This window comes from Lynx canadensis, chromosome B2, assembly GCF_007474595.2.
Source record: "Lynx canadensis isolate LIC74 chromosome B2, mLynCan4.pri.v2, whole genome shotgun sequence".
In the NCBI taxonomy this organism is placed as follows: Eukaryota; Metazoa; Chordata; class Mammalia; order Carnivora; family Felidae; genus Lynx; species Lynx canadensis.
Genome location: NC_044307.1, coordinates 54,550,855 through 54,577,871, shown reverse-complemented (window position 1 = coordinate 54,577,871; position 27,017 = coordinate 54,550,855). Strand labels below are relative to the sequence as shown.

General features: G+C 40.5%; 2 protein-coding genes and 1 pseudogene across 6 annotated transcripts in view; 1 reads left to right on the top strand and 2 right to left on the bottom strand.

Annotated features, from left to right (window-relative positions):
- The window catches only part of BEND6 (BEN domain containing 6), a 64,460-nt gene extending 50,526 nt beyond the window's left edge, over nt 1-13,934 (bottom strand). For both annotated transcript variants that reach the window (XM_030315752.1, XM_030315753.1), the window contains exon 1: nt 13,817-13,934. The gene's annotated coding sequence lies outside the window, so the exon portion shown is untranslated. The remainder of the gene's footprint in view (nt 1-13,816) is intronic.
- A 752-nt stretch (nt 13,935-14,686) lies between these two features.
- Nucleotides 14,687-27,017, top strand: part of DST (dystonin) — a 494,969-nt gene continuing 482,638 nt past the window's right edge. For 3 of the 4 annotated variants that reach the window (XM_030315745.1, XM_032593190.1, XM_032593189.1), the window contains exons 1-2: nt 14,687-14,868; nt 15,466-15,500. In XM_030315745.1, the coding sequence (XP_030171605.1) occupies nt 14,688-14,868; nt 15,466-15,500 (216 nt within the window). In that variant the 5' untranslated portion in view covers nt 14,687. Of the gene's footprint in view, nt 14,869-15,465; nt 15,528-27,017 lie in introns of all 4 variants that reach the window. The other variant, XM_032593192.1, reaches the window with a different exon arrangement.
- LOC115514623 overlaps nt 19,989-27,017 on the bottom strand; it is a 42,270-nt pseudogene continuing 35,241 nt past the window's right edge.

The following is a 27,017-nucleotide window of genomic DNA, read 5'->3' as shown; positions in this document are numbered from 1 at the left end:
ATGTAGAATGTGAAATTAAACATAAGCACAGCCATGAGTACACCTATGATATGTGGTTGGTTGAACAATATAAGTCAGTGGCTTTCAACCTTTTTTGGAGGCTTTACATTTTGTTCTGGGAAACAAACACACAAAATTAAAAGAAAATTTCATGAAACACTCTCACCCTTACTATATGTGATACACTCTCTCCATTTCTAGTCTATTTACTATATTGTTTTATTTTTAAAAGTGCTGATCATAGCGTATTAAATTGATTTCACAGCTCACTAATAGGTTATAGCTCATAGTATGAAAAACAATGTTTTAAGCAACATCCAAATTATGAAAAACATACTATCTATAAAATGAGGCATAGAGAAAGGGTAGCTTTATAACTAAAGAAAGCAAATGAAGTTAATAAAAATATAAACTCTTAATGCATTTAGGTTTACTTTTAATAAGTTGATATAGTTAATATCGGAATTCAAAAGGCAAAAGCCCACCTCTGAAATTGTAATAAACAAAAGTCACCAAATTTAAGAAAAATAGATGAATATCAAAATATAATTCAATGTAATTCTCATTGGCCTTTGAATCGCAATATAAATTCTCTATTATGAACTGAATAAAAAATGTGAAAGGCAAGTACAGCACTATAGTAAAGCCTAGTTGCCCTTACATAATTTTCAAAAGTTTCAGATTGTTTTCTATACATATCAGTTTTGGAATGTTCAGACATAAAACGTCCTTTGCACTACCCAGGTCAGAATACGGGCTGAAGTGTTCCCTCTAAATGAGTTCCAAAGTTCCAAGAAGATGGTGCCAACATAATTCTAAATATTCACAGGTCAGTTTAATGTTCTCTGTGAAATGGGCTCCCAGTTTCAACTCAGCCTCTAGTAAAGTGGGACATAGGGGAGGAAGATCCATAGTATTTTTAGAAAATTATATATATGCTAGAGGAAGAGAAATCAAGATCAGAATGGCTTCTCCTGCAATACCCACAACACTCTATGAGCAAAACTGGGGCTTGTATGACTTTCTCATCAAAGTGCTCTTGATTTCTGCATAGAAATGACTAGGTTGTACTAATGTCCAATAGGGAGCTTTTCAACTCACTCTTTTTACTCCTTCCATTTCCAAAGAACATCTAACCCATTTTCAATTTCCAAGTTATTCCAGCAATATCCTGATTAAAAAGATGATCAATATACTTTAGGATGATTCAGCAACACAGCCAAACTATAATGACATTACTTAGACTAGACTGAAGACTACGTGTGAGCCTAGGAAATGTAAAATATGTTTGAAGGACTATATACCTGAAACATTTTTAACTTTCCATGATGGGAAAAGAAAAAGACAATCCTACAGGCCCAGGGTTTGCAGAAATACTTTTAATAAAACTAATTTAACTAGTAAGCAGTGATACCATGCAATGGCATCTATGTAATCACTATCTAGGAAAGGAATTAATTTTGGTCACCCTACTGCCCTATATGACATCCTGCCCTATATGACATTTCTCCAATCCTGTCTCCTTCATTTAATAACAATAAAAATACAGCTAACATTTACTGAGTGCTTACTATACATAAGGTACTGTGCTAGCATTTTACCTCTACTATCTCATTTAATTCTCATAGTAGTTCTCTAGGATATGTACAATTATAATTCATACTTGACAGATGAGGAAACTGGGTTTCTAGTGGACCCTGACAACCACTCCTAATTGCTAACTCGTAAGCAGGCTAAAGAAGGTCTCTAGAGCCAGAACTTAGAAACTAATCATCAAATCACCTTGCAAAAGATTCCGTTAACTCCAGTAACTAGGTTTTTTGCTTTCTTCGCTTGACTAAGTCCTTTAAAGTGTCCTCCTTGCTGAAGTTTCTGCTTTGTAGTCCCATTCCCTGAGAGACAAGTCTTGACCTGCTTCTTAGGACTGTAGTCCTGCTCAGACACAAGTTCTGGAGACCCTCCCTTTATCCCTCCGTCTCCCTTCTCTAGCCATCTCTATTCTGCTGCCTAATTAGGAAGCTGACCTGTTTGGGCTTCTTATCCTCTTCCCAGTTGGATTTAGCCAGTGGGGTGTCCAAACAGGAGATCAAAGGGAAGGAGGACAAAGAGTCAAAGAGAATTTAACCTCTTGCCTCCTTTCTTACGGGGTTATCTCAGACTTTTATAGTAGCTTTGTCTATATGATCTTCTCCTTTCATATTGGAATACCATTTCTTTTCCTTTCCCTTTGAGCCTATGTCTGTAAACATTTCCATTATGACTAACCCTGGGGTACAGCATTGTTCCTCTTGGTTTCCCCACACCCAGCTGTTATGGTCTGAATGGGTGCCCTCCACATACATTCTCCCCCCACCCAAATTTGTATTTTGAAATCCTACCCCACTTAGGTCACGGTATCAGGTGATGGGGCCTTTGGGAGGTGATTAGGTTATGATGGGGAGCACTCCTGAATGGAATTAGTGCTCTCATATAAAAGGCTTCAGAGAGATCCTTATCCCTTCTACCAAGTGAGAAGTCAGCAGTCTGCATCTTGGAAGAGGGTCTCACTAGAACCTGATCATGTTGGCCCTCTGATCTTGGACTTCCAGCCTCCAGAAGTTGGGGAAATAAATTTCCATTGTCTCTGTAAGTTACCCAGTCTCTGGTATTCTGTTATAGCAGCCTGAATGGACTGACACTAGCCATCCACATTAGCTTCATCATCTATACTAGAGTTTCTCTGTTTCTCTTGATCTGGCAAGAGAGCCAGATGCTAAATGATCCAGCTTTTGTCTTACCTGAAGTTAGATAGCTTACTTTCATCTTAATGTGTTTAGGAAGAAGACTTTTATAGCAGAGAGGTATTAGCACAGAAACCAGAGGCTGGGAATGGTGGAAGACAATCTTTACCTCCTCTACAATGTTACTTATCCCTATCAATTGTCTATGAAAAGCTTGTAGCCATGCATGGAGTTATTTGAAAGCCTGCACAAGAAAGTATATGCAAAACTTAAAAGGACTCTGGACAAGGCTTCCTGTGGTTCCAGGGTCTCCAAAATCTCTAGGAAACATCAGTTTTTGTGAGAAGTTGTGGCTATTTTTCTGTTACCATCTTCCCTGCACATCCACCAACCCTTGGTATTTACGTGACTTTTCCCCATTTATCAGAAACAGATGCAGAGTTAAGCAAAAGGAAAGTAAATCAATTAAAAGTTACATTTTAGAATAACTGTAAGTCATGTAAATCATCTTCCATTTCACATTTTTTTGATTAATGCAGAACATTCTATTCATCTTGAAAGTTTGAGGGCAAGATGAGATCATTATGCTTTTTACTTCAAGTAATCATATTCTAGAACATTAAATTTTAGACCAATTTCTAAAATTCACAAAATGTAATAATTCTGATGCAAGAATAAATGTCTATGCATAAAAATCAGGAGTGATTCAACTTTCAAATATTAATTTATCATATCAATTATAACATGAAAGGACAAAGTAATTTCTCTTTGAAATATCTGCCCCATTATACCCTATATTATATCATATATTAATGAAATAACTGGTTAGCATTTACAATGTCTCTTAATTTTTTACTTTTATGGTCTCAAAAGTTGAGGTCTAAACATAATTAATATGCTGAGTCATACACTTGAGATAATTTACTTAATAAATCACCTTAAGTGGTTTGCCCCCTCATCTGCTACCAATAACTTTCTCATCCTAATATTTTTTCATACCACGTTAAAGCAACATTAAAATTAAAAAAATGATCACCTACATTTCACACTTTTTATTAAGTTATTTCCCTACCTCCTATGTATAGGTCATTAGAAAAATGCATTCATCTGTCTTTACAACTTATAGTATTTTTCTATCAATAAATTCATAGAATGATAAAAAGGGAAGGAAATATAAAGGGCCATGTCATCTCTGTTACTTGTATTGCCAAACCTGGGTGTGGGCAGCCATAGGGCAAGTCAGGACTAGGAAGTTAGTTAAGGGTGGAGAATGCAAGTATCGATCAAAGAAGGAAGCCCAAGGAAATGGAATGGATCTACTCAATCCAGCTAAAGTCTAGAGAGCTATATAAAAGCAAGGAAGGGTAGATGGGTACAGTGAGTTCAAAGTGTGGAAGTCAACTTCAAGGTTCAAGAGTGTCAAAGATTGAGAGGAACAGGAGGCTCAATGGTGGTGGCATTTTGGGACAATGTTGTGAATCCAGGATTCTGAATTCCAGTAGAGAAATTACTCAAACAGCCAAGGGGGGACAGAACCTCAGGAAGATGTTCATCCTATTCACAGCAAGAGGGGGAAGACTAAACATCCTCCTACCAAAGGATAGAAAGCTGACTGAAATACCTTTTTCTGTGTTTTTTTTTTTTTTTTTTTTTTTTGGTAGAGGTAAAGTCTTGCTACGTATGTCATTTGAGAGAGTTTTCCAGTCTGAATCTCTTCTAAATATATTAGATAATAAAGCAGTGTCACATAAGTGGTCACAAACACAGGACCTGTAATCAATCAAACTGTCTGGATCCATAACCATAGATCCAATACTTACTAACCATGTCACATGTCTGTGCGTGTCTCCCCATCTGTGAAAAGGTGACAATAACAGTATTATGTCTCATAACACCATTATGAGACTATATGTTAGGTATATTAATAGCATATTTATTAATTTATTAATTTAGTTTAGTTTATTAATAGTAGCATTTTGATTCTTAATTGAAGGAAAAAGACCCAGATCCTCTTCATACAGCTTAGATTACACATATAGTGTGTGTGTGTTTGGTGAGTGGTGGCTTACAAGGGGCAGCAGTGGGGGAGGCATTAAGAAACATAGTTAATTAACTTGGATGCCTATGAACTATATAAGACAAACCACAATCTTACTTAAAAGTATAAAGAAAAATTATTAGACCAATCCCACTCCCTTTTTTAAAGTAGGCTCCACAGCCAATGTGGGGCTTAAACTCAAGACCCAAGAGTCACATGCTCCACCCACTGAGCCAAACAGGTGCCCCTTTTATGAAAGACAGAAAGATGGTCTCTAATAGAGGCCCTTTTCCAAAGTGGGACTCTGCTTGGCCCCCCAAGCCTGTTTAGCTTCCTGGAGGTGCTGGTTTGAATTTACCCAATGATGGGGCAATGAAATGGTAATTTTCAATAAAAGAAGTCTTGCTAGACTGAAGGATAGAGGAAGTACTCTAGGAAAATCCCTCAAAGGGGAGGAGAAGATCTCTTGTGTGCTGGGAAACAGCTGATATACTGCTGGAGTATCTGGCTGGCCCTCATTCATCTGAGTTGGGTTAGCCTAAGGACAGTCAGATGAGAGAAAGGGTAGCTTCCCAAACCTAACTGGGAGGAATTCCTTCAGGGGAGGGGCTGCAGTGGGCAGGGAGGCAGTGTAAATGAAAAGCATGCAACAGAAACCATATGGTTTTTGAAGTGCTGGAGAATCATGGCACTTGCTGGCTGTATGATCTTGGTGGAAATTCTGTTCTCTATGCCTCAAAGTCCTTATCTATAAAATACAGATGAGTAGTACCTATCCATTGTTGCTGTGAAGATTAAATGAGTAAATGTGTGTAAAGAAACATTTAGCAGAAGTATTAGCTACTTACTAAAACAACTTGGTTGTCCACCCCAGGACAGCCATTCAGTAATGCAAAAGTCCAGGATATGTTGTCTCATGCCCTTTGAGTGAGAGGGACAGATGAATAAGATTGGACCAACCAACTCCCAGGGTGCTGCTGGTGGTGTCTCTTAATCCAGGCACTGAAACCCAGACTTCAACAGCTCACAGAAGGCAGACCACCAGGGGGTCTGGTACACTAACTGCAGTCCTATCGTGTCTTCTCAAGGTGGATTCCTGCCTTGTTTCAAATGGACACAAAAAGCAATTGTGCTTACTTGCAAAGAATAGTGCCTGCTAGACTCAGAGCGGGCTGGGACACTTAAGTAAGTAATGGCATCAGTTCAAAGTCTGTGTGGAACACATAAATGTTGTGTCACTAAACCCTTCACAGTCTAGAGGGTCAGAAGGGAACCTGGAGGAAATAGAACCTGAGAGATCAGAACACCCCTGGAAACTGGGCCTGTCCACTGGAATGAGAAAGTCAAATGATGAAATAACCAGCCTCGTGATGTGGCAGAATGGGATCACAGTGATGAGACATTGGGGCCAAGTGTTCTGAAAATATGGTGATGTTGGGGGGGCAGGGGAGTCAAAGTTCATAAGCATGGCAAATGTGGGAAGCTAGACGTAGGAGTAGATGGAGCTGAGTGCTTGGTATGGACAGGTAGTCTTCTATACCAAATGAAGGATTATCCTTGTTGGATTGAGGGCCCTAGTTACCAAGTTTCCACAGAAGGAAGAATGTTGAAAAGCCTCAAAGATTGTGGGTTGAGGCAGGATTTAGTAAGAGTAATTGCTATATTCACCAGGATGTCTAGGAGTAGTTTTGGGGAGCTGGATACTAAGTCCTTCTGCCTTTCTTTTAAGCCTTAAGACTATGGAGATCCTTGCAGACCCTGAGCTCAGAACTAAATTTTAGGACCAGTGTTTTTGGCTCAGAATAGACTTATCTATCCAAACATCTAGCTATAAATTGGGATACTTAACTGGCCTGAAGACAGCTCAGGAATCAAGTTAGCCCTTCTTTCCATGATAGAGGTCTATGGAAGTGGTCCTAGATAGTTAACCCAGTCTTCCCTTTCAGTGTTAGAACTGGCATCTCAATGAAAATTACCTTAGGGAACTCACTTGCCTCTTTCCTAACCTGTTCAAAGTTGTAAGAGGACAGGAAACTCACAGCAGATCATGTCCAGTTAGTCTCAGGGTGGACAGCATTTGCCTGCATTTGGGAGATGTCCCTGAAATTTTATAGGTTAGAGTTGAGTGTTTCCTCAACTCATCCTAGACTGACAGTGTTTATGACACTTCTCCCAGTCTCAGGGGAGGTACTTAGGTGATGCTAATGTCGATGAAACGAGAGAATCATTTGATACTGCAGAAACGTGGTATCTGTATGGTTCTGATGATTCTCTCTCTTTCCCTCCCTCTCTCTTCCTTCCTCTCTCCCCTCCCTCCCCTTCTTCCCTCCCTTCCTTCCTTTCTCTTTCTATCTCTCATCTCTCTCTCCTCAATAACTCTTTAAGAACCTGATGAAAACTATGGATCATGGTCCCTAAAAGGGACCCACATTTTTATGCATAATTTCAGGACCCTAGAAGTCTGTTTATGAATTCCAGATTAAGAACTCCTGCAGCAGATAGGACCAGCAAGAACAGGCTTTAGTTTCTTGGCTTTCTTCATTGAAATGCAAACTTTACTATATTCTAATATGGTGTGTTTGCTGTTTTGTTTCCCTATTTTACTCCAGAAAGTGTGTCGAGGTTAATCAAGACATTTTAAGATATACTTTTCTTTCTGTTCTAGATCTGTGGGATGTCATTATATTGGGATAATTTCAATAACCTGTGGAATTGTGTGTCATTGAAAACAGTTTTTCTAATCATCAGTTACTCATTAAAGTTCTCTGTTCTTCTAGAGTGTATTACGCTACATGAAATAAGTCACTCAGAGAAAGATAAGTATCATATGATTCACGCATATGTGGAATTTAAGAAATGAAACAGATGACATAGGGGAAGGAAAGGAAAAATAAGATAAAAAGTGAAGGAGGCAAACCATAAGAGACTCTTAAATACAGAGAACAAACTGAGGGTTGCTGGAGGGGAGGTGGGTGGGGGATGGGCTAAATGGGTGATGGGCATTAAGGAGGGCACTTGTTTGAATGAGCACTATGTAAGTGACGAATCATTAAATTCTACTCCTGAAACCAATACTACATTATATGTTAACTAGCTTGGATTTAAATAAAATTTAAAAATAAAAAAAAATGAAAAAAAAAGTTCTCTGTTCTTCTTGGGATATTTGTTACCTCTGCTTAGTGACATTATTCTTTCAGGCTATCAGCATGCTGATGAATTAGCATATAAATCTATTAGCACAAAATATTTAATGCAAAAAGGCTACAAAATATTATTATAAGAAATGGAGGAAATTTAGCTGGAAATGTTGCTATCATTTCATTAAGATAATATGGGATTTTATGCAGAAACATTAGTGAAGATTTTATTCATCTCAAGGCACCTGGGTGGCTCAGTTGGTTAAGTGACCTACTTCGGCTCAGGTCACGATCTCATGGTTCCTGAGTTTGAGCCCTGTGTCAGGCTCTGTGCTGACAGGCTCTGAGCTGTCAGCACAGAGCCTGACAGCTCAGAGCCTGGAGCCTGCTTTAGATTCTGTGTCTCCCTCTCTCTCTCTGTCCTTCCTCACTATCTCTCCCTCCCTCCCCCCCCTTCTCTCTCTGTCTCAAAAATAAATAACATTTGAAAAGATTTTATCATTGCATATTTACTATGCAACTATAAACCTCCTATCTTTTTTTCTTCTTTCACTTGAGAATGCAGTACAAATGCTTGTAACTTATATGACAAGCCTTACCTTGGAACTCGAAGGCACTAACTTCAGCTTTCAAACTTGGTTTGTAAATTGCCCTTACTTAGAAATGGTGGAAATATTTTACACTCTCTGAATAGTAATGAACAATGCTGCTCAGTGATTTATAACTCTAAGAGCTTTATAATTTGATTTATGAAGAGCTCTCAAATTTTCCATTGGCAGTTCATACAACTATGAGTAAATTTTCTGGCCAAATGACTTAGTATTTTGCTGCATGACTAATCCCACACTCAATGTTAGAAACTACATAAATGAATTCTATTTGCTTGTGGATAATAAATGATTACTTTCCAAAAACTGTCTGCAAAGCATTCTAGAGTAGATGAATTCAATTACACTGACATTTTTAAAAAAACTCTCAGACTCCGTAGACTTTTTTTTGAGAAATCTGTAATGTTCACAAAAAATAACTTTCCTCCCATGTCCCAACAGCATTATTCTAGATTCTGTAACCCACAGGACAATAAATCCTAATTAGTCTCTAAAATTCCTAAAATGTCACAAGAACAATTTGGAATGATTCACTTGAAATATTTTCTCTTACAATGATGCCTGTAAGTTATTTCAAAAGTTTTTATTATGGCAAGATGAGTCCTTTCCCATGTACTGAAAATAATATTTGATATTACTGCAAATAATAATTTTTCCTTCATAAACACAAATTTTAAAAAGACATCCACCCACATGATGGCTCCCTTGATTCTGGTGGCTAGAAATTGCCTCCAAGATTACATTAGATGATGTAGGTTCTTCTAGATAATGAAGCTCCTTTACCTTTCAACACAAGAACATGTGCTTTGTTGGCACAGGTCTTGGTCTCACTCTGTCATGAAAAGCCATTTGTGAATAAATAGGTGATACAACACATTGCCTCAGATACCTCTCAATTTTCCTTTTATGTCATTTAAATTCTTTTTTTAATTTTAAAAAATGTTTATTTTTGAGAGAGAGAGAGAGAGAGAGCACGCACAGGAAGGGGAAGGGCAGAGAGAGGGAGACACAGAACCCAAAGCAGGCTCCAGGCTCTGAGGTGTCAGCACAGAGCCCCACATGGGGCTCAGACCCACAAACTGTGAGATTATAACTTGAGCCTAAGTCAGACACTCACTGACTGAGCCACCAAGGCTCTCCTATGCCACTGAAATTCTGAGAGTGCAAAGCTTCACCAGTCCAAACTCAATAAGATCCATTTCTAAAACTTTGTTGCTAGAGCCATTCTTACCTACACTTTTTGTTTCCAAAGGGGTCATATTTTTATGTAGTGTCATTGTGTGATTATCAGTTGGGTAATACACTCACTTCCATTTAAGTTGTAATAAAAGCTTACAGATAACCTGGGCTACATTCCAAGACATTCCTTATCTTTGTCTAAAAAAAAAAAAAATCACTCTCCTAGTTTGAGTGTTAGTAGTCAGGGATGGTGGGGAGGAGACTATGGGCAGGGAGCCATCCTAACCAGTCAGGGTGAGTGTTAACTGCAGAGTCAAAAGCAGCTGGAGAGCAGAAAGAACCCATGGGGGTGGGGGTGGGGAGAAGACTGCAGGTAAGTTAAAAGAAACAGCTAAACCACACCTGGCCAGAAGAATGCCTTCTTCCCTCCTCTCTTTAACTCTCAATTTCCCCTCCCTCTGTTGGTTCCATTTCTCAGGTTCCCTGGAAACTTGTTTAGGTACCCCTATTCTGACCAAAAAAACAAAACAGAAACCAAACCAAACAAAACAAAACAAAAAACAAACAAAAACCAAAAAACCATTACTCAGGCTTTAATCCAGGTCTCTCTACTTGTCCCTTTTAGATGAATTAACTTTTAGAGTTAGAATTTAAGTTTTAGGGTTAAATTTCTCCAAAGATTGTGGACAGAGGTTCTCTACTGTTTTCACCTCCTACTCCCTCTTCAACATGTTGATGTTTGGTTTTAACCTCTCCCACCCCAATGAATCAGTACTCTGGAAGGTCACCTCATCACCAGTCCTCAGTCCTTGCACACCTTCCCCTCCCATTTGTGCCTCTGTGCTAGTGTGCCACTAAATTGGAACACTTCCTACTCTGGCTTCCGTGGACTTGCCTTCTGCTGTCCTCTGCAGTCCACAAATGAAAGTTGTCTCCAAAGTTCTGGTTCCAAAGTTCTGGTTTCCTAGTTCCTCTTCCTTAGTCATTTTGTCCATCATGACCTCAACTATAATTCATGTTCATGACTCCCAGTCTGTCTCCGGTTCTGACTTTTCTACCCATGTTTCCGTGGTCTTGTTGTATAATTTTACATGGACATTCTGGTGCCTCTCTCTCAATGGGTCTAAGATTCAGTTTGTCCTCTTTTCCTACAGAATTGTCCTACCACCCTAGCTCAAAGGTTGAGTCATCTTCATTCCTCCCTTTCTCTAAGTTGGTCACCACAAAGCTTAGGGTGGAGCCTCCTTTTCTTCCTGATGCTTCTCCTGACCCATGAATTAGGAATTTGTGCCACAACTTCCCATCTCTTAGAGAAGTACCACAGAGCTTCTATCTTTATTAAAGTCCGTTACTCACTCTTACTTTGGAAGGCAAATGACTCAGTGATGGGTGAAGTTGAGGAGGGCCTTCCAGTTGATATATGAAAGGTCCCCTTCTCACATATGGTCCTGTCTCTTGTTCACTAATGCTGCAAACCTCATGAGTGCGAGAGTGTCACGCTCTTTTTGGCCTCTGGTCTCCTGGTAAGAAGTAGAATCCTAGTGCCCTAGCGTTGGGAAGGCCTGTAGTTCTTCAGCTGTGACCGGATGGGTGTGCAGAGTTAGGAGAAAAGAAATAAGATATCTCATTTTGGCCTTGAATCTAAGCCATGTTCTTCAATCTGACTTTACTCTGAATAAAGTTAATATTTTTGTTTCCTTTTGGTTCCTCATGTGTGTTCTCAATCCAATTTGGCTGAGAATCCAAAGGGAAGAAGGGCTGCGTGATAGGTCATCTTCTACATTCCTGACACCAAACACTCCTATTTTTATCAACTCATTTGTCTTCTCTTGGGTGACCATGCTAACTCACTATCATAAAAAGTCAAAATATTATATATACTTTTCCATCTTGATTGCTCATTTCTTCATATGAAACATTGACCAAGGACCTTCCTCCTCCATTCCTACCGCCAAACCTTAATCTTTTTGTGACTTTGATACAATGTCAATTATTCTTTGTAATGAAAACCTAGCAGAAAGAAAATATATGAATTCTATTAAATTAACTTCCAAAAAGGATTGATTGGCTAATTTAATATTTATTAAATTCCACAATGCATTAGCATTACATAAACACACAGAAAGAAGCAATTAATAACATGCCATTATTTGGAGATGGAAATGATAAATTAGCAACAAATCAGAAAACAATGGAACCTAAATACTAAATTCTATCAATGATCTGGTTTCCTTATTATTAGTATCCTTGAGGTAACTGATGTAAAGAACAGACACAAATGCATCTAAAAAGAAATATCTATAATCCTACTGCACGCAGTTAAAGCATTTGTCTGCCAAGAGAGATAAATGATGTTCTTGTGTATACTTGAAACTTATAAATGGCTGCAGCAAGACACAGGATGATAACAATTGTGCTAAAGTAATAGCTCAGAAAACCATAATTGCTATTTAGTTGCTTTTTGTTGTTAAAAATGCAGAGTTTGGAGCAAATTGGTTACTATGCTGTGTTTGTGGTCTTAGACATGTTTCAAGGATATTTAGACCATTTTAGCTCACTCACAAATTTTAGTCAGTGAGAAGTATCAAAGTAAAACTGACCTTTCTAAATTCTATTAGTCATTTCTCCCAATGTTTGCAAAAGGTTAGTTCATTTTTGTTGTTGTTTTAAATTACTCTACCGGGCCACTGGGAGTCAATGCAGTACAGAATTCTTCCTTTCCTGATGTGCCACACATTGTGGACAGTCTTCAATACTTCTGCACAATGGACAGGAGTACAATCTCTCACTGCAGTGGGCTGCGGTATCAGGAGACCTTTGAGCAATGTGAACATGAGGCTATCCTACCTGTCAGACCGCGAGTGCCGGGGGCCTCTGAAGCCTATCCTGACTTGTAGTATATAGCCTATTCTCTGACGTTCAACATTCCCATACACAGCATCTTATACAGCATCTGCAAGCAAGGTCCTTGCATCTTCAAACCCAAAAGACCGAATGTGATACAACATGTCAACAACTTGACTGTTTATTTTGTTTTAGGAAACATGTTGTACATAAGAACATTTAATCCGTGGTTTCCCACGTTTATGAATCTGGCATTTAGGAAATGCATTAGCCAATGCCTTTTGGAATTTCCTTTAATGCTTACACATGGTAACGTGTTCTAGGCCTTAAGAACATCAATGGTTAAGCTTTTATGCAGAGTTGCACTGTTGATTTTGTATAGTTAGAAAACAATACTGATTTTAAATTCCTACACGCAAATGAAACTTAAGTATTGTCATCTATTGTTTGAATGCTTTTCAGAATTTTACAAATTACTTTTCTATGACAATTTCTTCAGTGTCTCAAATGTTCCAAAGTAAGAGTCCACCTTTGTAGTTATTAGAAACTCCACAAATGCAGTAATATGTTACTTTATGTCACTATAATTGCAGTTGCCTTATGCGGGTAAATAAAACAAAACAAGTTAAAAACAGCCCCCCACAGGAAACGCCTGCATTGCCTAGGGTGCAGCTTAACGCGGTATAGCGAGCGCTGGGCCTGCCAAGGCCAACCGATGCCGCAGACTGCAGCCGCAGCGGCGTCCGGGCCAGGTGGCGGTGGCTGTCCGCAGAAAGGCACACTGCAGCGCTCCCGCCACACCTTCTGCGTTGGCATTGCACCAGCGACCACTGTAAAATCTCCCGGCATCAACAATATACTTTTTGCTGGTTATGAAGAAAGGGGAAGGGGCCGGAGGGAATGTGTTCATTTTGAGTGTGACAGATCATTATTTCCTCACACTCCCTGAAATATTTCTCCTCAAAATATTTACAAGCCAATCTCCAACTTCCTTTATCTGCCAGGTCCCTAAATCTTAAATTGCCTCTCTCTCCAAACGCACTAGATGAGTCAGGGCTTGACGGTAAATGCATGGAAGTGCCCGTTTCTCGGCTCCGAAATAGCACCTAGATTGGGGGTGTCACAGTTCACGTCTGCAGACCGGAGCGTTCTACCGGGGAGCGCTCCCACTTTAGAGAGGCTTGGAGAGGGTGGGCCTCCCGTTCTTGGAAAACCCCAATTCCCAGGGAAGGCCCTTCCCGGCATTCACGCTTCAGCGTGCGAGGAACCCCCCCGCAAGCAATAGCTCACCCGGCTGCATCCTCCAAAGCCCCAACCTCGGGGCGGGGCGCGGGGAGGTGGGAGGTGGGGGTAGCACCGCCTGCAGGCTCCCGCCAGCGCCTCACGGTTTTCCCCCTGGCTCCTTGGCGCCCCCTGTCGCCGGGCTCCCCAGCAGTTCGGCCCAGGGAGGCTGGATAGGTGGAAGCCCCGGTGTCGGGGAGCGGAGAGGCGCGCGATCTGTGCACCCGCGGACCGCGCGGACTGGCGGGCGGCCCCGCGGGAGGGCGCTGGGCGCTCAGGCCCGGGCGCAGCCCGCGGCCGCCGCCGAAGCCGCCGCAGCCATGTCCGCGCGCCCGCGTTGCCGCAGCCCGGCCGTGATGTCATCAGGCGAGCCCCCGCCGCGGCGCCCCATTCCCGCCCCCCGCGGGCCGCCGCCGCCGCAGCCCGGGCGCCGAGTCCCCGCCCCGACCCACGTGCGCCCGGCTTGTGGGATGCCGAGGCCGGCGGCGGCCGCAAGACGATGCGCGGGACCCGGGTGGCCGCGGCGGCAGTGCTGCTCCTCCCAGCCTGCCGCGTCCCTGGCGGGGCTGCGCCCGGGGGCTGCGCACGGACGGGGGCGGGGGCGCCTGGGGAGAGAGGGGGGAGGCTCCCCGCCGCCAAGTCCCTGCCTCGTCGCCGTCTGCTGAGTCATGGCAAGCGCTCCCCGCAGCCCTGGATCACTCGCATAGCGCGGCTGGCGCGGGGTGCGCAGCCATTGGGCTGGGCGCGGGGCCGCGAGCGCCGGGCATGACGCGCTGAGCCGCGCTCGCCCGTGCCCGCCGCTCCGTGGTGCGCCCGGCGCGGGTGCCTGTGCCGCCGCCCTCCAGCCCCGCCGCCGAGCCGCCCCCGCCTCGCCCGCACCATGATCGCCGCGGCTTTCCTCGTCTTGCTGAGACCCTACAGCATCCAATGTGCCCTCTTCCTCTTGTTGCTTCTGCTGGGCACCATCGCCACCATCGTCTTCTTCTGCTGCTGGCACCGCAGGCTCCAGAAAGGGAGGCATCCGATGAAATCGGTCTTTTCGGGTCGTTCAAGGAGCCGAGGTAAGACACGCCGCGACGGCTTTCTTTCGGGCTAGGAGGAACATTTAAGCCGATTTGGAGAGTGAAGCAGGGTTCTCTCTCCCTTCAGCGCTGCGGTCCCTACCCCCATCGCTGCCCACTTCGCAAGCTGAGTACGTTTATGTATATAACGTTCTTTGCTTGCCCTTTTTGCCCTCACCGCCTTCCTCCGGTCTCTGTTGGGATACCCACGGTGATGCCCAGAGCTGGGAGGGGAGGAGGCACCGACGCCAGTTCTTAGCGGCAGTTTGCTAGAGCCCTAAGGGTAATTGGAGCGGAATCCGGGGCTGCGGCAGCCTCCCTCCACCCATCCATCGCTGGAGCTTAGGGGTAAGAAAGTAAGGCACGGAGAGTTCGGGGCTCCCCAACTCTCCCAGAACTTTCCCTGAAACTTCTCGCGGAGAACTCACCTAGAGATCGATGGCCTAGTAACCTCCCCGCCCTATAGTATGTCCCCACTGAATTTAAGGCGTCCGGGATGTGTCTTCCCGACCCTTGTCCCTCAGGTAAGTCCTTAGTAACTCGGCAGGTGAAGAGCAAGGAGTTAAATGAAGTCTCGTTTTTCTCTTTTCTCCCCAGATGCTGTTATGAGATCCCACCACTTTCGTTCTGAGGTAATTTATTTAGCGCGCACGCTCAAGGTCAGAAGAAGTTCTCTTTCCTGAGTACCAATATTAATCATATGCGTGTTAAGAAACCAGCAGGGCATTGAATGGCGAGCATGCTGCCCCCAAGCCTAAAGTGACGTTTCTTTTTAAGCGATTCCCCACCGTTGGTGCCCGCCGAACCGGCGGTGTTAGCGGATTTCTTGTGTGGTGGAGCCACTGTACCGGAGGGAGAAAGACGGCCCTTAAAAGCGCTACAGACCTTAGGAAACTTCGCCACGGGGTGGATCTCAGTTTCGTTTACAATATGTAATTTGCGGGTGGAAGCTGTCTGGGTGCTGTGAGCTGGCTGTGGTGGTTCCCTTGGAGAGCCAACGACAGAGGGGAGCTCTTAGGAGGTTGGTGCAGAGCAATTTGATCCATATGCATTTCATTTTAGTCTTTCCAGTGTACATTCTTACTCACTCATAAAGCTGCCCATGTTTTATTCGGGCCATCTGATGCTTTTTGCAAAGGACGGTGGTTGTGATCCGGCCTTATCTGATCCCGTGCGCTGGTCTTTGCTCTCCGAATGCGGACCATCCCTACGTGAGCAGGTGATGTGGGTGCAGTGATTAGGTGGGGCTGTTATAGGACCAGCCCCACTGAAGGTAGGACAAAACAAAAAGCACAAGCTCTCCCAGGCCCAGCATTCCTTTATGAATTTCCAGGCCAACCCCCTACTTAGTGTGAGACAATTTTCCCTCTTTTTAGGAGAGTTTCACACAGCCAGGCTTGGAGGTTACCAGTAACGATGCTTGCTGTGGTTTACTCATTTTAGCAAAGACTTGGTAGTTAGACACCCTCCATTTACTTGCTATTTACCTGAGACGTTATTTCACATTTCGTTTCACTAGTTAATCAGATGTTTTATTGCACCATAGATGTTTTCTTGGACTCTGGTTGCTTGAAAGCTTTAATTGAATTATTACAACATCACTATAATGTTGCACAGTGAGTAATCCCACTGCACGTAGCCCTGGAGGGTGGGTGAGAACTCTCTTCTCAATTTAGGATACTTAAGAGAATAAATTAACCAGTCAGATAATCAAGAGGTTCCATTTCTGTCTTTTCACTAACTAGCTGTGTGGTTCTGGAAAACTCTCTTAACTTCTCAGCATCTCAGTTTCCCTATCTGTAAAATAGTACCTTGCAGGGTTACAGTGGGAGGGGAAATTTACAAGTAATTATGTTAAAAAAAAACAAAAAACAAAAAACAACCCACTTAGCTCATAGTAAATATTCAGTAACAGGTAGCTACCATTACAGGTTATAAAATTGAATTTAAAAATGTGTAAAAATAAAAATCTTTGCACAATTTAAATGAAGTCTTAATTCAACTAATTAATTCAAACTTAAAGGAAACAACATAAACTCTGTTATGAAGCAACATTTTTGAATATCTGCTTAATTAAATAGAATAACTCATTTAGATGTGACAAAAATAAATAATGGTCAGGGTGCAAACATCAAAATTTAGGATTTTTATTTTAAGAAGAGATTACCAGCTCCATACAAGTAAGTGATAGAACCACAATAATCCTGTTATGAATTACTTTATTTACCATTAGGCATTTTAGCTAAAACACAAATGAAAAAATGCGATAGGACTATGTCTTGTTTAGTTCTCTCAGTTAAGCATTTATCCTGTGCTTGCATTTGGTTAGGAAAGCTGGGGACAGTTGTTTAATGCTTTAACTCATTTCACACAATTCCTAATCCAATTTGACATCTTGTCTATACTTCATATTTGCCTAATCTGCTAGCATATGAACTCTTTGAGGACATGAACCATGTCTCTCCTTTCAGGGCTGTATCCCCACTGCCTGGTATATAGTGGGTTCTTAATAAATATTTATTGAATGAATAAAAAAATTTCTCAGTGTGTGCCAGTTCTCATAAATTGGCAAATAGAACCCAGAGTTGGGCAGAAAAAAAAAATGCACATTCTCAGGATATTGCTTGGAATTCAACATTTGCTGAATCTCTTTCCAGCTTTTAAAATTGCCCTGGAGTTTGTATTAAAAATGTAAGTCACTAATTATAACAAAATGAATTTGGTTAGAATGTTTTTTTCTCAGGAAATTAAATACAGTATTAGCTTAATTTGTTGATGGGCTATCTGTGTGTCTTTCTGTACCAAGTTTCTTTGGTAAACTACTCAAAGAAAGTTATGTGAACATCCCAAGTGCATAAGAGTGCCACATTTTTTCACTGTTTTATGCTTACCACAAATAAAACATTTTCCTTTAAGGAAAACATTGGGAATTATTATTTTTTTTTACTCCCTTTTTATCAAAATGCCATTTCTTGCAGGATTTTCTCCTGGAGAAATACCTCTGAATTTTTTGGATTCCAGCTTTTCAAAAAATTAGAATTTGAGTAGCATAATGGATATTCTTGTTGCTTTTTAGCAGTAGCTGCTGCAAAATATTTCTCAAAGAAAATGTTTTGAGTTTTTGACCAGTCATAATCATACTGAACTAAGAACTTAGTGCCTTCTTCATTCCAATCTCAGTAAGTAGATAATTCACTTTCAGCATTTCCATTGTGGTCAAATAAGGAAAATGAGTTTAGGATATGCTGACTCATTTGGAAATGTGAAAGAGCTTTGGGAAAGCCCTTGAACATGTGAAGAAGTTTGTTAGCCCTGTGCTGCTTTGCTTGGCAGAGGTTATTGCTTCTGCTACCTACATGCTCAGGAAGGAGTCCAACTGGACAGGAAATTTTAGGATGTTCCTTCCCAGATAGTCATACTTGTCCAGAGGGGAAAACCATGGCATCAAGACCCACTTTGCTTTGTGAAGAAAGTCACATGCCTCACCCGAGGAGCTCCAGCTTTGTTTTTCTCACAAAGTATATAATAAACAAATTTCTTCAACATGAAGTTAACTTCTTCCTCATGAAGCTACAACTAAATAACATAGGTGTTTATAAGATGTTTTGGAAGTGTAACCATCTACCAACACTTGCAAATTCATCTTTACTGCCTTAATAGTCCTCTAAATTTTTCTTAAATGTTTATTTATTTTTGAGAGAGAGAGAGAGAGAGAGAGAGAGCTCAAGTGGAGAAGGGACAGAGAGAGGGGGACAGAGGATCTGAAGCAGGCTCTGTGCTGATAGCAGTGAACCTGATGTGGGGCTTGAACTGATGAACTAGAAGATCATGACCTCAGCTGAAGTCAGATGCTCAACTGACTGAGGCATCCAGATGCCCCAACAGTCCTCTAAATTTCAACAATAGTATATGAAAATTATTAAACCAGCCAGCAAGGTCTGAACACTATAACTCCAACTTACCGACAGATATAAAGACCCAATTAGATAGATAGAAATGTGTGTTTTATGTCTGAATATAAAGAACTTGTGTAGTTTTTGTTTTCATAGCAAATGAAGAGAAGTGATTTCACATTGAAGTAGGACACAGTTTAGAAACCCAAGTATTCAATCTGAACATCTAAGAAGTGTACTTTTCCTGAGGATTTATAATGTTTTATGCTGTGACTTTACACAATGGTTAACTGTTACACTGGATTCCTGTGGTAAAAATCAGGCAGTGACAATCCTGATTTTAAGGAAATTTCAGAAAGTGATACGGGTAATTGAGGTACCATGAGATTTCAAGAAAGAGCCTTGGGAGTACTTCAATAGGATGAAGACAATTATAATGCCCTTTGAGAATACCCGGAGTGAACAGTGGTAAATGATCCCTATTCATCAGCTCAGTGGAATAAGGGGAGCCTTGTTTCATATAAGGAAGGGGACGAGTGTGTTGTGTGTCTATCAGGATTTGAGTAAATATCTTCACTTCCCGTTTCAGGTTAAGGAACCAAAAGAGTTAACTCAAGCTAAGCAGTTCTCAAAGAGTCACATAGCAAGATAAGGACTGAGTAAGACAAGAACTCCCTGGCTACATTTTGTCTGCCCTATGGTGTTTAACTGTGTCACTCATAGCTCAGAGAATAATATGCTCAACATTCTCAATGAAAGAGACAAGCTAAATTGAGTAAATTTCTTACAAAGCTGAATTAGGTAAATCCTTTAGACTTCCAATGATTATCCAAGTTATCGTAGATGAAAGGATAGTCCACACAAACTCTCTTGGCCTCATTATGTTCTCAGAGTGTTCCTTTAACAAACTGTGCAAGAATAGTCAGCAAAATAACCATATTTCATAGCTTCTCGTTAAACTTGTGTATTTCATTGAGAATTACCCAATTTAGTGAATTAGAGAAAGTGATAGTTTATTATTTAGCTCTCTTTTAAATTGGATTATCTTTATAAATAAATTCTTTGCTTAGAACTAAATTCTAGGTCTAAATTAATTTATACTAATTAAATCAGTCATAAATTGAAGTCTACACATGATATGGTATTAATTTAGCTTCACTCAGTTATTTTCAAAATAAATACATTTACATTTTTGTTCTGTACAAAGGGTGACGTTAGATAGTAGGGCTAACCGAAGGTCTGAGGTATAGCCCTGTCCTTGACGATTGCTTCTAGGTCATTTCCAATATCAGTGCTGAAATTGTATAGTTGCTGGTTTCTTCTGTTACGGTAACTGAACTGCTGTACTGTTTCCAACTATGAATCACAAATGTGGCAAGAGCATCAAAGGCTAGGGTGTACAAGTACAGCCAATACATTTGTAAAAAAAGACAAATTCACCCTGTTCACAGAGCTTTATTATGCCAGAGTCACCACTACCATATAATTTACCCTTATATTAGCTACATGGCAACCAAACAGAATGCTAAAAGAAAAAAAAAGGAGAAAGAATAGAAACCCATTTTTTCCCCCTTGCAATCCAAGCCAGTTAAATGCATCTAGATAAAAGTTGTAACAAAAGCTTTTCCAGAGAAGTTTGAATCTTTGTCTAATCTTAAGGCTCAAGAGTGACTCTTTTTTGAGATTTGGATTACAAAATAGAACTAGGCTAACAACAAGTATTGGTTTAAAGAAAGGAAGGTAAGCGTAGAGTTTAAAATCCTGATTTGGGGTTCCAGCTGTGCCACTAACTGGGTGATCTTGGTCAAGTCTCTTAGTATCTCTGAGACTTAGACTTGGTGTTCACTGGTAACATGAAGATGATATCTGAAGCTCCTCCAGAAGTAATAGGCCATGTTTCTGCTATGTGCAAAGCATCATGCTAAAAAGGCATCATGTAAAACATGATTCCTGCCTTCTAGGAGATTAAGGCAGATGAAGATAAAGATATAATTAACAAAAATACCAAGGAACAAATTATGTATAGAAAAGGAATGGTTGGAATCGTCCTGGTGAAATGACTGCTTCTAGCTAGGGTGATCAGAAAGGCCTTGCAGGAGGCGGTGATATTTACACTGAAGCATTCAGGTTGGGTAGTATCTGGCAAGACAGAGAGGAAATGAGAGCAATCCCCCAGCAGAACACGTGAGGATAGGCAAAGATTTAGGAAGGCATGTGCCTCTTTTCAGAGCTCAGAATATGCTAATATGATTAGAAAAAAGGGTTCCTGAGATTGCAAAAAGAAGTGTAGAGGTAGAAATATAAGTGGATGCCAGCTACAATAACAATATTTTTTGCATACTACTTGACAGTTAGCAAAGGACTTTGACATGACATTATTTTGTTTGAACACTTTAGGAAGGCACCTGCTATGAGCCCTCTCAAGAGAAGCAAAAAAATCACTTTTTGATTTCTTTCCCAGCAACTATAGCAAAACAGCCCTATCACTGTTTTTTTGTTTTTTTGTTTTTGTATGCTCAGTCCATGTCCACTGCTGCAGAGGGCCTGGGAAAATGAGTGGGTATGGGCTTTTCTGGTCACCCAGAAGCTGCACTTTTGCAGGATAAACGTTTTTCAGGTCCAGTGCTCAAGTATCACTGGGTTGTATCTTAACTGCAGATACCATATGTCTGGGAATTTGTGACATCCTGCTCATGTGTTCAGTGTGGTCATTACAAATCCTAATGCCAAGTATAATAAATTTGCAGGTAATTTGTTATGTACAAGCCCATTTTGAACAGCTTTTGAAATATATTACAGTTTTTTAAAGTATTCGAAATATGTCTCTGCTTTTAAACTTCTTCCTTGCAAATATGTCTCCCATAGGAATTATTCTAAGTGTTTATGTCCTCCTTAAATCCTCAAGCTTACTCCTTCACCCTCAACCTGTGACTTTTGTCTCCTCCTAACTCACAGAGACTATCAGTGCCATCAAGCAATAAACTTTTTGGCTCCTACAAACAAAGTATATCTTAAACTTTCCTCCTAGTCCGATAGACAACCCATCTGTCCTCCTTTCTAGTATTTCATGCTTATGTGGTGAGTTCCTTTTCTTCCTAGCTCTTGGGGGATGTTGGTCCACGAATCATCCCCTCCTCTGTTAACTTCTTTTGCTTCCCCTTTATAGGCTCCTTTCCTTAACACATAAGGATCATTTGTACTGCCTTTTTTGTTTTTAAGTTTATTTATTTATTTTGAGGGAGAGAGAGAGCATGAGCGAGGGTGGGGGGGAGGACAGAGAGAGAGAGAGAGAGAGAGATCATCCCAAGCAGGCTTCATGCTCGGCACGAGGGAGTCCGGCACTGGGCTTGATCTCGTGAACCATGAGATCATGACCTGAGCTGAAATCAAGAGGCAGTCACTTAAGTGACTGAGCCACCCAGGAGCCCCTGTGTTGCCTTTTGAAAACAATACAAACCTCCCTATACCACCAGCTCTTCTCTTGGCAAGAAACATTTCCTGAAAAAGATTCTTTGTCACCTTCTGTTCCTCACCTCTCATTTATTCCTCAACTTTGTGTAATCTGGCTTCTGCCACTGCTACTAAAAATCACTTACTCTTGGGGCACCTGCGTAGTTCAGTTGGTTAAGCATCTGACTCTTGATTTTGGCTCAGGTCATAATCTCACGGTCATGATATCACAGTCATGAGAGAGAGCCCCTGCATTGGGCTCTGTGTGCTGAGCATGGAGCCTGCTTGGGATTCTCTCTCTACTTCTCTCTCTGCCCTTCCCCTGCTCATGCTCTCTTTCTCCCTCAAAATAAATAAATAATAATAAAATAATAATAAAAAATAAATAAACAAAAAATATCACTCATTGTTAGCTCATCAATGATTTCCAAATTGTTAAATATTTCAGCCAGTGGGTTTTAGTGTATCTGCAAGGTTATGCGACCATCACACAGTTTACTTTTAGAACACTTTTATTACCGTCAGAAGAAACTCCATACCTGTAAGCAGTCACTCCCCACTCCCCCTTCCTAGTTCCATCCCCCAGCCCTAAGCCACAACTAACCTACTTTTTTATCTTAATAGATGTGTGGGGCCTTAGTTTTGCCTGCCCTATTCAAACTCTCCTTGCAGGATCTAGCCATACTTACTGTTCTAGTTTACTTACATATAATGGTTACTCTGAAATCTGTACCTCAAATTCAGACTTCACTCTTGACCTCCAGATACAGACAGTCAACGACTCTTCCCTCATTTTCACATGGAGATACCATAGGTATCTCAGACTGAACAGTGAACTCAGCAGTCCCAAACCCTAACTGCCACTGTTTTGAAGAGTGGCACTACCCTCACCCCTACCCTCTGCAGCTGCTCAAACTAGAAATCTGGAAGATATGACAGATCCCTTCCTGTCTATCCTGTCCTCTTTTAAATCTCTCTGGAGTCTATGCCTCCTTTACTACATCCACTATGGTTACCTTAGTTCAGGCCCTATAATAAGCCTCCAGAGCAGCCTCCCTGCCTCCTCATCCCCAGTCCATACACACTAATTTAATAAGGATCATTCTCAAATACAAATTCTTAAATTTTTTTTTAGTCAGGGAGACAATCTTATTCAAGTATTCCCAACATAAAAATGGATTATTAATAAACAGGAATTTGTATTCTCTCATAGCAAGAAGTCTGGAGATGCTGCAGCCTTTGCTTGAGCTTCATGGTTGCAGGATGGCTAGCATGGCTCCAGACATCATGGCCAAATTCAAGGAAGGGAGAGGAAGGGACAGGAAGGATGTTCATCAGGATCAAAATTTTTGCCAGAAGCCTTTCACATTAAGTTTTTTCTTACACTTCACAGGTCAGAACTGCGTCAGAGTCCATCTGAAAGGAAAGCTTGGGATATGAGCTTTTATTTTTCCTAGTTTCTGTAGTAGAGGTAGTCAAGGGAGGAAGGTTGGATAAGCCATATTCCTCTTCTATTTAATATCTTTCAGTGGCTTCCCACTTCCTTCAAGGTAATTCAACTTTTTTTTAGGTTTATTTTTTATTTTTAAGTAATCTCTGCACCCAGTGTGGCTCTTGAGCTTACAGTCCTGAGATCAAGAGTTGCATATTCCACAGACTGAGCCAGCTAGGAGCCCCAAGTTCGACTTTCTTTATTTCTTTTTTTTTTAATTGTTATTTATTTTTGAGACACACACACACACACACACACACACGCACACACACACAATCTGAAGCAGTCTCCAGGCTCCACACTGTCAGCACAGAGCCCAACATGGGGCTCGAACTCATGAACTGTGAGATCGTGACCTGAGCTGAAATCAGATGGTTAACTGACTGAGCCACCCAGGTGCCTCCCAAGTTCAACTTTCTTAATATAACATCAAAATGATCCCTATACTGATGTCCTTGTGATAGTTCTATTCTAACCATTTGTCTACAGTTACAATTCTTGAAACAGACCATGACCTTTTAGGATTATTGTTTTTGTCCATATTATTTCCAGCTGAGAAAGCCTCTCTTTCTCTTCCATTCCTCTCATTGCCAACTCACTGCCAATAAAAACAAAAATACTCAGGCACGAAAGGCTAACTTCTGGCTTTCCTTAAAAATTTAGTTCATAAGTCATTGCTTTGAGAAACTTTCCTAGCTCCCTCTTCATAATAGTAATTGAGGTTTTTTGTTTGTCTCTTCTGCAAGATTTTGAATATCTTGAGGGTAGTGTTAAGTCCCTAGTTCTTAGCTCACTGTCTGGCACAGAATAAAGCTCAGTAAATGTTTGCTAAATGATTGAATATTTGATGTTTTCTAAAGTCAGTTTAACTCTCAATTTTCATGGATTCTGTAACTTTCCAAATATTCCTGTATTTGGAATATTTGGAATATTTCCAAATATTCTTGTATTTCCAAATATTCATTTTACTTAAAGAGAAATATATGGTTTTCATTTTTTTAAATGATTTTCATTTTTTATTTCAGATAGTTATGCCTTAGTTAACATCGTGTGTTTACTTTGAAAATACAGATTCAGGCACTTTTAAAAATGAATTGAAAATATTCCCTGACATTTTTGTTTGTTATTGAAGGGATTTGCATACTTTGATGTGGGAGTTTTGAACAAAAATTTTAATATTTAATGTTTTTACTCCAATTTATAGAATGAAAAGTCAATGTAAGTATATTCTGAATTGTCTTGTAATCAATATACCTTATCACCAGTATTGTCACTCAGTTCCAGTGCCAGAATTTTATGTTTTGTTTATAATCACATTGGTGTCAAGTGGTATTTTTTTTTTAACATTTATTTATTTTCAAGAGACACAGAGCGTGAGTGGGGAAGAGGCAGAGAGAGAGGGAGACACAGAATCCAAAGCAGGCTCCAGGCTCTGAGCTGTCAGCACAGAGCCCAACACGGGGCTCGAACCCACGAACTGTGAGATCATGACCTGAGCTGAAGTCGGCTGCCCAACCGACTGAGCCACCCAGGTACCCCTCAGGTGGTATTGTTTTAACTGTCATGATCTTAAGGGAAAAGATTAGGGCAGTTTTAATGTGTAATTTATGCGTTCATGCCACATGAGGACCAAATGTGGTTTGGTAATCTCTGCTCAACTAGTTTTGAGAAATGTGGTGCTAAATTTGAATAAAGAGCATCAGATCAGAAATACCAAATATATAATACTATTTCATTTCTCTTAATTTCTTTGAAATACATTGTTTAGAGCATGAATTGTAACATTGTATTGGGGGATGTATGATGTATATATAGAGATTTGACAATATAGTATAGACCAGTACAGGGGAGTAAATGGACTCCCTATATGATTGTAACATTTCTACATTTTATATTAAGGGGCATATTAACTCTAAGTAGAGTGAAAAGTTAAGAATGCACATTATAATTCACAGAATAGCCAATAAAAAACAATGCAAATCTGATGGATAAACCCAAATTGAATCCTAAAAGATATCCAAATGATCCAAAGAAGGAAGGAGTGAAGAAACAAAGGAACAAAAAAACAGAGAGGACAGGCTGAAAATAAAATATAAAATGTTAGACCTAAATCCATATTAATAGTTGCATTAAATATTAGTGGGCTAAACACTCCAACTAAGAGACAGATTATCAGAATGGATACATAGTAAGATCTGATTGTATGCTGTTTAAATTTTTTTTTTTCAACGTTTATTTATTTTTGGGACAGAGAGAGACAGAGCATGAACGGGGGAGGGGCAGAGAGAGAGGGAGACACAGAATCGGAAACAGGCTCCAGGCTCTGAGCCATCAGCCCAGAGCCTGACGCGGGGCTCGAACTAGCGGAGCGCGAGATCGTGACCTGGCTGAAGTCGGACGCTTAACCGACTGCGCCACCCAGGCGCCCTTGTATGCTGTTTATAAGAGATTTACTTAAAGACCCAGTTAGATTGAGAGTGAATGGATGGGAAAAATAAATGATGCATATGATAATGAAAAGAACGTCACAGTGGCCATATTAATATCAGATGAAATAGGTATCAAGGCAAATAGAGATAGGTAAAGAGGGATGTTCCATAATGATAAAAGGGCTAAATGTTCTGGGAGACATAATCATGTATGTATCTAATAATAGAGCCTCAAAATACATGGAGTAAAAATTAGCAAATTTAGAGGTAATTTTAGGGGCACCTGGCTGGCTCAGTCAGTAGAGCATGTGACTCTTGATCTCAGGGTTATAAGTTCAAGCCCCATGGTGGGTGTAGAGATTACTTAAATAAAATCTTAAAAAAATATAGAGGGAGAAATAGACAGTTTTGTAATCATGCTTGATGATTTTAACATTCTTTTCTCAGCAATTGATGGAATATGCATAGAGTAAATCAATAGAAATATAGGTGATGTTACTAACCCCATCTACTATCATTAACTAACTGATACTTATAGAACATCATACTCACATGACTCATTCACAAAGGCAGACTATATTCTGGGCCATAAAATATTTGGAACTAGATGGTAATGAAAACACAACATCTCAAAATAGTGGGAGGCAGCCAAAGCAGTGCTTAGAGGAAAACATATAGCTTTAACTGCTTATATTAGAAAAGAAGAAAGATATAAAATCTTAATAAATTTTCAATTTTAAGTAGCTAAGGGATAAAAAGGACAAAGTAAACACAAGGTAAGTAGAAGGAAGGAAATAATAAAGAGCAGACATGGATGAAATAGAGAAAAAACATACAACAGAGAAAATAAAGTTGGTTCTTTGAAAATATCAACAAAGTATTTAA